Source organism: Gopherus evgoodei, chromosome 6 (genome assembly GCF_007399415.2).
Source record: "Gopherus evgoodei ecotype Sinaloan lineage chromosome 6, rGopEvg1_v1.p, whole genome shotgun sequence".
Lineage (NCBI taxonomy): Eukaryota > Metazoa > Chordata > Testudines > Testudinidae > Gopherus > Gopherus evgoodei.
In genome coordinates, this window is record NC_044327.1 from 89,828,084 (window position 1) to 89,839,471 (window position 11,388).

Below are 11,388 nucleotides of genomic sequence, written 5' to 3' on the forward strand. Positions count from 1 at the left end.
TCCAGACTGCAATAGCCACCCGTTTCTCCACTGGCAGGGCAGCTCTCAATCTCGTGTCCTTGCATCGCAGGGTGGGGGTGAGCTCCTCACACAGTCCCATGAAAGTGGCTTTTCTCATCCGAAAGTTCTGCAGCCAGTGCTGGTCATCCCAGACTTCCATGACGATGTGATCCCACCACTCAGTGCTTGTTTCCCGAGCCCAAAAGTGGCGTTCCACAGTGCTGAGCATTTCCGTGAATGCCAGAAGCAATTTAGTGTCATATGCATCAGGCGACTTGCAATCATCGTCGTACTCCTCATCACTTTGGATCTTAAGGAATAACTCAAGTGCCAAACGTGATGTGCTGGCGAGACTCGTCAGCATACTCCTCAGCAGTTCGGGCTCCATTTCCCACAGAAATCGCGCTGCACAGAAACCGTTGAGAGAGTCAAGATGGCGCCAAACATGGACGGAAAAACAGGGATTGCTGGGATGTGAAGCGATGCATCACGGGACGTTGGGACAGGAAGCAGAATGACCTGCATCCTCTGCCCCCTTCCCACAACTCACGGTGCCAAAATGGGACGAGGTGCTCTGTGGGATAGCTGCCCATAATGCACCACTCCTAACACCACTGCAAATGCTGCAAATGTGGCCACACTGCAGAGCTGGTATGACGATGTGATCCCACCACTCAGTGCTTGTTTCCTGAGCCCAAAAGCGGCGTTCCACGGTGCTGAGCATTTCCGTGCTCAAACCCTTATAATAGGCTTATTCAAAGTGATATAAGTTATGAAAGAGAGATCTTGGAAGATTGTTGCCATTTTCATAATATAATAAAAATACTGTAATGATAAATAATAATTAATAATAAATAGTGTGTAATAAGCATGTCATAAAAACAATTTTTATATTTCCAAGATCACTGATTTTATAATTTATACTCAGGTAAAGGAGAAAATCCCTGGAAATACTTATTTTTAGGAGGGGGTTTGTGAGACTTGACATTTAAGTGAAAGGGGTTCACAGGTTGTTAAAGATCGGGAACCACGGCAATATTGCTATACTGGCAGTGCCTTCTACTGGAGATGCTGCATAAACTGACTAGTTCAGCTGCCATAACTATACCACTTCCCCAAATGAAATTAACTCTGCTGACAGATGCAGTTTTTTCCACACTAGGTTTTGCTCACATAACTATGCTGGCTAGGTAAAGTGATTTTTTTTCACACTCTTAGCTGGCAGAGCTAAGCTAGCAAAATTTTGTACTGGAGACAAAGCCTATGTACAGACAGGGGTGGATTAACACTCGCGTAGGACTGGGGCTATTAGATTTTGTGGGGCCCCTGTATACAAGTCTTTTTCCTAATTTAAAACAAAATGATCACAATTATGGCATCGAGACTATTAACGCTATACTAAACTTGTCTTTTAATTAACGTAAAGCCGTTCTATGGTTACATTTCAGTAGAATACAGTTAAGTTAATTCAGAACAGCCTACTTCTTACCTTAGAACAGCTGTTACATTAGTGTCTTTCTGGGAGGGAGTTTGGGTGCAAGAGGGGGCTCTAGGCTGGGACAGAGTGTTGGAGTGCAGGAGAGGGTGAGGAGTGTGGGAGGGAGTTTGGGTGCAAGAGGGGATTCTGACCTGGGGCAGGGGTTTAGGGTGCAGGAGGGGGTGCCAGGTGCAGGCTCCAGCTGGGAGGCTCTTACCACAGGAGGCAGTGTGTCTCCATGCACTGCTCACTCCTGCAAGCACCACCTCTGCAGCTCCCATTAGCTGGTTCCTGGCCAATGGGAGCTGAAGGGATGGTGCTGGGAACAGGGGTAGCGCATGGCGCTGCCTTCCCTCTCGCAGCAGTGACCGCAGAGTGCGTTATGGCCAGCAGCTGCCGCTTCCGGGAGCGGCTTGGGGTCATGGCACACAGGCAGCCTGCCTGAGCCCTGCTGCGCTGCTGGACTTTTAGTGGTCTGGAGATCATGATCAACTGGCAAAGGCTCCAGGATTGACCAATCAATCACGGTCGATGTGTTGGTGACCACTGAATTGTATATAATTATGGATTTATTTTTGCAGGGCCTTCCTTAGCCCGAGGCCCTGGGCTGCAGCCCCTAAAGCCCCTGCATTAATCCAGCCCTGGTACAGGAACCAGTGGATAGTTGATGCATCATCTTCTTTTAAACACCTGCAAGCTTTGGAACTACAAAGCAACTTTTTTTTTTTTCCTTTTTAGTCCTTAATATGTCATGAAACAGTGAAAAATGCTGCCTCAGAGTTTGATTTAAGGAACCCTTTAAGTCTCTTTCACAGAAAAATTGGGGGAGATTTCCTTGATTCTTAACTGAAAAACTGTGGGTTTGTTTTTTATCTCTCTTTTTATTGGTGTGAGAGGAGCCATAATATATGCAGAAACTGATTTACAGTGATGTCACCAGGCTGTAACATGAGCAGCAGCTCTGGTTCCCTTAACTAATAGGCAGGCAATACACAGCTGGAGAGGGGGAAACTGCAGTCCCTTGGATGGTAAGGAATGTGAGCACTTCTTAAAGCATTTGATAGTGTTCTGACACTTTCAGACAATATAAGTTGCCTGAAAGGAAATGGTAGGGATGATCTCTTATTTATTACTGAAGTCTGGTATACTTGCAACATAGTAGTTTTACTGAAAAATAGCTATTTGTAAACTCTGGCTTAAAGGGGAACTGCAGGCTTTTGAAAAAATGGTAAATTTGTAATTTTTCAAAAATAGGGAAAGGGAATATAGTCTAAAGCGTGATTAGCAAAATGTGAGACAGCCATTATCTCCCTGAAACACTCATCTGCTCATTTCCTGTTTCCTCTACTAGAATGAGAACATACATAAGAGAGATAAGATGGGTGAGGTAATCTTTGTCTCTTTCATCAGCAGAAGTTGGTTCAATAAAATTACCTCACTCACCTTGTAGCTAATATCCTGAGACCAACATGGCTACAAGGACAGTGCAAACAATACAAATAGAACAGGAAAAGCCTCTCACTGTAACTCAAAGAGCTGCATTGGCATTTTGCCAGGATTTCAAAGGTTGCATTAAATTTTCGTGTAATTTACACATCATTTTATGTAATGCACACAGTGGTAATGATGGAAAAGGCCTAAAAATTAAAAGGCCTGCAATTTCGGCTTCTGCTTTTTCTGCTTTTAGCTAAAGGATGGGCCTAGGGATTTGAATGATAGACGGGACCTGAGAATCAAGGACAGGACATGCATTTAATCTTATATTTAACCATGTCAGCTATTTACTAATTGGCCCGCTTGGCACGTAAATATATGCAGCTGTTTTCACATGTATCCTCAAAAACATTTAATGCCAGGGGTCAAGGCATGTACCTTACACTCCCTTCAAAATGACAAATGTATCCGCAACAGATGTCTCCTGTATCCTCCCTCCCAAAATAATACATGTATTCTGTGTAACCTGTTATCTATAGGTCAGCATAATGACGTAAACAGGATAAGAACTAAAGTTGTTTGTTGCTGATTATAAAAGGGGCTTATGTCGCCCATGTAAGGTGTGCTCTTCTTCTCTGGCACTAGTCGAGGAGAAACACCCGCTCAGCTGAACGAAAATAAAGGTGTGGTATCCGTCTTCTTGTCCTCCGTGCCTCCTTGGTGTAATTAGGTAAGCTCCAGGGGGAAACGGGCCCTATTTGGCCAACAAATGGCGACTCCGCCGGGACTTCTCTCCCTGTAGAGGGCGCTGACCGGTGACCGAGGGCGATTCCGAGGAGTGGCCACCTCGAGCCACTGGTTTGCTCGGGCCTCGGGTCGTTACAATCGGTCGGGGCGGCTGCGTCCTCTCTAAGAAAACTCCTAACGACACGGAGGCGAGACGGTGCCAGAAGAAGGGGAAGGTCTAACAGCCGGACACGGCCACTCCGGGTGGTAAGTGTGTTTTACCTCTTGGGTTTAAAGGATATAACGCCCCCGCAGTGTGGTTGGACCTCATAGGTAATCCCGGTGTGGAAAGATATTGTGGATGTTTGATGGTTATGCTAAATAAGTCAGGCAATGGTCAATGAATAATACCACTAATTTCACTAGCCCGTGGGCCGTATTGGATAATTACTGGGACATAGAACAGCCCCAGGGCTTGCTTTTGTTTTTGGGGGGAGTATTGCTTTTTCTCATATTGATGCTATACTGGAAGCCAAAATTGTAATAACCAGGTCTTAATCGAAAGGGGGAGGGTCGGTCAGGTTTAATTAAACACGAGCATAATGGGGTCCGGACAAAGCACTTATGCTGGGACACCCTTGGAATGTATGTTAAAAGAATTGGAAGGCGTTTAGACGCCAGGCTGATTATGGAGTGGCATTATGTAAGGATGACTTGATACAATTCTGTACTGTGGAATGGCCAACATTCGGGGTGGAGTGGCCCGCTGGGGGAACACTCAAGTTAAAAACTGTACAAGCTGTGCATAACATTGTAACTGGGGATGGACATTGGGACCAGTACCCCTATATAGATATCTGGCAGGATCTTGCAGCTAATCCCCCCCCCGGTTGCGAGAGTGTAGAGCCCAAGCCATTAGGGCCTTAATGGCTCAGACCCCTGATCAGCATCGAGGTCGTCCCCCCGTAAAAAAGCCCTGTCCACCAGCTGTGATTCCTACTGCCCCCGATTCTATGCCCCCTCCTCCAGTGTATCCTGGCCTTCCGGCCTCCCCGGCACAATCCCCTCCCCCTGTATTGAATACCCCAGAAAGCAGCCCCCCCCCTTAGACCAACGACCCCAGAAAACAACTCAGGAGACAGTAACGGGGAGGACCGTAGCGGTCAGGAAATCTCTACCCCATCTACGGGCTCCAGGGGCTCCCCGATATCCTCCCGCCTGAGGAGTTGCACTAGGCTGGTCGGGGAGGGATAGAAAGTAGTAGGCACCCCGGGAGACACAAAATTTGCTCTTACTAAGAGCCCCGCGGTAGACAAGACTGTAGCCGAGACAGTCCCGGTGCGTGAACTGCCCCAAGGGAAACTGTGGGCCATGATGGTGAACTCACTATGATATATGTTCCTTTCACCACGAGTGACCTGTATAATTGGAAGCACCAGAACCCCTCGTTCTCGGACGATCCCACCCCATTAACAGCAGTTTTTGAGACCTGGTCTCGGCCCATAACCCTACTTGGGGCGACATGAAAATTGCTCTCAATACCCTACTAACTGCAGAGGAAAGGCGCTTGGTCCTTTCAAAGGTCCAGGAGGGACTAGTAGCAGGGGGAATGGACGCAGCTGAGCTACCCGGACAGCTCCCTGAGGCTGCGCCTGCTTGGTCACATGCAACTGCAGCGGGTCGAGAGCTCCATCGCAAATATGCCTTGGCTATAGTACAGGGGATGAAACGCTGTATTAGGAAGACCCCAAATTGGGCCAAGCTGTATAATATTCGACAGGAAAAGAATGAGAACCCAGCCGCCTTTTATGAGCGCTTATGTAACACCTGTAAAAGATACACAGACCTCGACCCAGAGGATGCTAATGGAAAGCGAGTGCTCATTCCCCTCTTCATTGGGCAGTCCTATGAGGACATTAGAAAAAAGCTGCAGAAATTAGACGGGGCATCGGGTAAAAATATAGAGGAGCTGTTAGAGATTGCGCTAAAAGTTTATGATCGCAGAGACGATGAGAAACGGAAAAAGGGGGCCCGCCTACTGGCAATGGCCCTGAAGGGGGGAAGTGGGAAAGGGGGGGACAAAACGAAGGGACGAACAGGACTACAGGGGAAGGGAAAAAGCTCCCGTTTGGGACGAAATCAGTGTGCTATCTGTAAGGAGGAGGGGCACTGGAAGAATGAATGCCCCCAGCGACATAGCAGGAGGGAGGGAAGCAGAAATAGAACCCCGCCTGCACCCGTTTTTTATAACGAGGCGCAAGAAGAGTCGTTTGTATAGGGAGGCCGAGGGACCCAGCGGCCCCTCCTGGCGGCACAGCCCGCTGGCCTGGATCCCACGGTAATAATTGAGGTAGGGGGCCACCCAATTGAAGCCCTTATTGATACAGGGGCTACCCTTAGCTTGCTTCCCCTTGCAGAGGCTCCCCGGGGGAGGGCTCAAGGGTGTATTATAGTCCAAGGGATAGAAGGACAAAATATAAAGTTGGAAAAATCTCTTCCCCTCCTAGTAAAAGTAGGAGACTGTCATATATCCCACCAATTCGTTTGTAGCCCCTCCTGTCCCATTGCGCTGCTAGGACGAGATCTGCTTACTAAATTGCAGGCGGAAATCTCGTTCAATAATAATGGGACCATGGAAGTTAGGCTCCCCAAACAACAAATTTCTAACTATCAAATGGCCCTTTTGAATGTTGAAAATCCTCCCCCGGCACAGCCGGAGAGTGAGAGGAACCAGCTGCCGGGGGTTAACCTTGAGGTCTGGGCTGAGGAGGGAGGTTTTGCTCGGGCTCGAAACGCTTTACCAGTACACATTTCCCTTAGGGAGGGAAGTCGCCCAGTCCGAATTCGACAATACCCCCTTAAGCTAACCACTCGGATCGGACTAAAACCTCTGATTCAAAAGTTTTTGCAGTGCGGTTGGTTAAGGGAGGGCACCTCCCCATATAATACTCCGATAATGGGAGTGCCTAAGCCTAATGGGCAATATCGATTAGTCCAGGACCTAAGGCAGGTTAATAAGTTAGTAGAGGCCCCCTATCCAGTTGTCCCAAACCCCCATACTATCTTGGGCCAAGTCCCCAAGAACCACAGGTGGTTTTCCGTGATAGATTTAAAAGACGCTTTCTTCTCTATACCCCTTGATCAAGAGTCTCAGAAACTGTTTGCCTTTGAATGGGAAGACCCAGATACCCATTACAAGGCTCAGTATCTCTGGACCGTTGTCCCCCAGGGACTTACTTGTGCACCCGAGATTTTCGGCAGCCAGCTAAAAAGAGACCTTGCCCCGTTCCTAGCTGGACATCCCTCGTGTAACATAGTTCAGTACTGTGATGATCTACTCTTAAGCACTGAAACAGAGACAGCTTGTAAAGAACAGACGATAGAACTCCTCAACTTTCTTGGAGCCCAGGGGTACAAGATTTCCAGGGAAAAGGCCCAATTGGTTAAACAGCAGGTTACTTTTCTCGGATATCATCTTTGTCAGGAACGTCGTAGCTTAGGTAAAGACAGGATCCAGGCTATACTCGAAAGCCCTCAACCCCGAAATCCCAGAGAGCTAAGGGCTTTCTTGGGGCTGACCGGTTTTTGCCGGCTTTGGATCCCCGACTATGGAGGGAAGGCTAAACCATTATACGAGTCCCTTACTAAGGAGGGTCTGCTTAACTAGGTATGGACCAAGGAAAAAGAAAAAGCATTTAAAGAGCTTAAAGAAGCCTTGGTTCAGCCTCCCGCTCTGGCTCTCCTGGATCCGTGGAAGCCGTTCACCCTATACGTTCATGAAAGGAGAGGGGTGGCATCTGGAGTCCTGTGCCAGAGGTCGGGACCAGCCTGGCGACCTGTGGGTTATTACTCCAAGGTGTTGGACCCGGTCGCCAAAGACTGGCCGGCTTGTTTACGAGCCGTGGCTGCAACCGCTCTCCTTGTACAGGAGGCTGAGAAACTAACCTTGGGTGGGGATACTGAGGTTGTGGTGCCCCATGGAATACCCCAGATACTGGGAACAGGAGCCGGGGAAAAGCATTTAAACCCCAGTCGGCATACTAGATATGAGGTGGGACTTTTGCTGGCCCCTAACCTAACTTTTAAGACAGTCAGTTCCCTTAATCCAGCTACCTTACTGCCAGATCCCCAAGTTCCTTATGGGACTAGTCCCACCCATGATTGTATTGAAATCTTACAACAAGAAACTAAATCCCGCCCTGATCTTTCAGATTTACCCTGGCCCAATCCCGATATTGAAATGTACGTAGATGGATCCAGTTATGTAGAAGAGGGGAAGCGATTTACAGGAGCAGCCGTCATAGTTAAAGAAGGAGAAATGTACAAGTTTAAGCTTAGCCCCAACTTATCTGCCCAGGCGGCGGAACTGGTGGCTCTTATTGAGGCTCTCCGGATGGGAACTGGAAAGACTATTAATGTATACACTGACAGTCGTTATGCATACATGGTGGTGCATGCCCATGAAACCCTATGGAAAGAAAGGGGTTTCATTACGTCTTCAGGCCAAAGAATAGCCCGTGGGGCCCTTATTAAGTCATTACTTGAGGCCCTGATGCTTCCCCTCCGGGTCGCAGTGATACACGTGCGTGCACATGGGAGGGCCCCTGAGACTGAACAGCGAAAGTACAATCGAATGGCTGATCAAGCCGCGAAAGAAGCCGCATGAGGAGGAGCCATATGGCTCCTCTGGGTCCAAGATACGGAAGCCAAAACCCCTGCTCCCCACTATACAGCAGAGGAAGTGTCCCACGTGCAGGCTGCAGGGGCCCAACAAACTCCCTCTGGGTGGTGGAAGTTGCCAGGGGGGGAGATTTTTGTACCTAGACCAGTACTTCAGGAGATTCTCCGATCCCTACATAAGGAGGGACATTTGGGATCAGGAGCTATGGTCGATTTGATCACCCGATCCCTTCGGGGATTAGGTGCACACATGGAAGCCCAAAGAATTGTAAATAACTGTTCCGTTTGTCAGCGAACAAACCAAAAGGGGTGCGGTCCGCCTGCCCCAATGGGAGGTCGGCCCTGGGCTGCCTACCCTTTTCAAAGGTGGCAGGTGGACTTTGCTGAAGTCCCCCCTTGTAGGGGTTATAAGTATTTGCTTGTCTTTGTTGATCAATTTACTGGATGGGTGGAGTGCTACCCTACACGACATTGTCAGGCACGAGCCGTCACCAAAGCCCTGTTACATGAAATACTTCCCCGCTTCCATCTCCCGGAGGTGATTGAGTCGGACCGGGGAAGTCATTTTATCTCCCAGGTGGTTCAGCAAGTGTCACGAGCCCTCGGGATCCAATGGAAATTGCATACACCCTGGAGACCACAAAGCTCAGGCCAAGTGGAAAGAATGAATAGGACTCTTAAGGACACTCTCACAAAACTGTGTATAGAATCTGGTTTAAAGTGGCCTGACGCTCTACCGCTCGCCCTTACTCGCATTCGGAGGGCCCCACGTAAGGGTCTGAAACTTTCACCCTTTGAACTGGTCTTTGGGTTCCCTCCCCGAGTACTCATCCCGGGGTACCGAGAGGATGTAAACTGGGAAGTGGGGAATGACTCTTTATGGAAACAGGTTTCTGCGCTACAATCTGTTTTGTTACAGTTACATCGATACGCAGCACCTTTCCAGACCCTTCCCTTGGACCAACCCGTGCACTCCTTCCGGATCGGTGATCAGGTCCTTGTTAAAAAGTGGAAGCGTGATCCCCTCACGCCACGGTGGGACGGTCCGCATACTGTATAGCTCATCAGCCAGGCCGCCGTTAAGGTCCTTGGGAGCGACAAGTGGACGCACCATACTCGAGTAAAGCGGTTCCTGAACCCTGACCCAGAGGACAACCTAACTGAAGAAGACATCAGCCCTCTGTCCTCTCCGGCTCCGGAAGCCCGGAGTGCCACAGGCGAAGACTCTACCTGGGAGTACCAAGGACTGGAAGGACTAAAAGGACTGTTTAAAAGACAGAAACAATGAAGCCATCCTTTGTATTTCTGTTATGTATGTTCAGTTATTCATATGGTTGGGAAAATAGGTTTATGCAACTAGGGGAAATAATAGCAGATTCCTTTAATCTTACTAATTGCTGGGTATGTGGCGGTCCGGGAGAATTGAATGATTGGCCCTGGGTAGCTCAGCCGGTACAGCCCAAGTGGTGGCTAAGTAGCTTAAGCATAGTACATAAGGAAACGGGAAGGTGGACTGAGGATCATGGCCCTTGGCGACTCTATTCTGCTGGAGTAGGTGTCTTTTGCCTTAATCGAACAAGACATGAGGGAAGGTATATGGGGGAAAGTAAGTGTGAATGGACTTTATCTCTGGGATTTGATTGCTGGGATCCCTACTGTCGCCCATATGACTGTTTTAAGTACCAAGGACGATGGAACCTTACCCATGTAAAGCTAACTAACAATAGCTGGGTAAAATGTTCCTACTGGAATCACAGGGGCGATGGTTGTAAAGCAGTAGGATTGGATGGGTACTTTGATGCCCTCTTTCTAAGTTGCCAGCGAGATAACACCACTAACAAGCACCATGTGGTACGGTGGTATCAGTGGGCATGGCAACACCTTAATGGAACCCGAGTTACCCATTTTCGACAATTTTGGGCTAGTACCAATAGCCCAAGATTTGGTTGTAATTGTGTGTGGAAGGCAGGGGCTGGAGCGTGGAAATGTGACTACTGTAACCCAAATGTAGACAAATTCCTAGGGGGACCTATAGAATCAGGTAACGCTTTATATTATGAGGAACCGGGCCCCGCCGATTCTCCTGAGACCTGGGATGGCCCCTTTGCCAATGGGATCTGGGCCTTAAAAGGCCACTATTGGATCTGTGGATCCTATGCTTATCGTAGATTGCCTCCAAACTGGTCGGGAATATGTTACATAGGATATATTAGGCCTCTATTCTTTTTATTACCTCAAGCCCAAGGAAATAAATTGGGAGTTAAAGTTTATGATGATTTAGTTAGAGAAAAATGGTCTTTGGATTCCACTTTAACCGCCGGAAGTTCCCAAAATTGGGGAGCTCAAGAATGGCCCCCTGAAAGAATCATCAAACATTATGGACCGGCCACCTGGAATCCCAGTGAGCTTGTAACTGGGGCCAGGGAACCAATTTATAATCTAAATCGAATTATTAGGCTACAGGCTATCTTGGAAATAGTAACCAACCAAACAGCTGCAGCACTAGACCTCTTGGCCGATCAATCAACTCAAATGAGACACGCAATTCTCCAGCACCACATAGCTCTTGACTATTTGCTAGCAGAGGAAGGGGGACTCTGTGCAAAACTTAATGAATCTAACTGCTGCTTACAAATAGACGATAATGGCCAGGCAGTAAAACAGTTAACTAAGGAAATAAGGAAAATAGCCCATGTCCCAGTACAGACCTGCGGCGGTTGGGACACAGATTGGTTTACCTCCTGGCTACCACAATGGGGATGGTTACAAAAAGGTTTCCTCCTTTTTATACTCTTTATCACCATCCTATTAACAATTGCTTGCTTCACCCCGTGCTTAATTGCAGTGGTCCGAAAACTGGCTGGTCAAGTTACATATCAACAAATGATGATATTATACAAGCCGGAAGGAACTGAGGTGCAAGGCCCATAAGCTCTTAAAATGTTTTTAAGGGGAGGAAACTTGATGGAAAAGGCCTAAAAATTAAAAGGCCTGCAATTTCGGCTTCTGCTTTTTCTGCTTTTAGCTAAAGGATGGGCCTAGGGATTTGAATGATAGAAGGGACCTGAGAA

At 48.1% G+C, this 11,388-nt stretch overlaps 1 protein-coding gene and 1 pseudogene across 1 annotated transcript; both read left to right on the forward strand.

Moving 5' to 3' along the window:
* The first annotated feature begins 3,551 nt into the window (after positions 1-3,551).
* On the forward strand, positions 3,552-11,364 carry LOC115654009 (endogenous retrovirus group 3 member 1 Env polyprotein-like). Its single transcript, XM_030567915.1, has 2 exons — positions 3,552-3,904; positions 9,237-11,364. The coding sequence occupies exon 2, from the start codon at positions 9,602-9,604 to the stop codon at positions 11,246-11,248; it is 1,647 nt and encodes a 548-aa protein (XP_030423775.1). The 5' UTR covers positions 3,552-3,904; positions 9,237-9,601; the 3' UTR covers positions 11,249-11,364.
* LOC115654044 lies at positions 5,160-8,303 on the forward strand (annotated as a pseudogene).
* Positions 11,365-11,388: the final 24 nt, after the last annotated feature.

Excerpts from the sequence above, each read along its gene's own strand:
- LOC115654009 (XM_030567915.1), top strand. The coding sequence starts at position 9,602 with ATGAAGCCATCCTTTGTATTTCTGTTATGTATGTTCAGTTATTCATAT.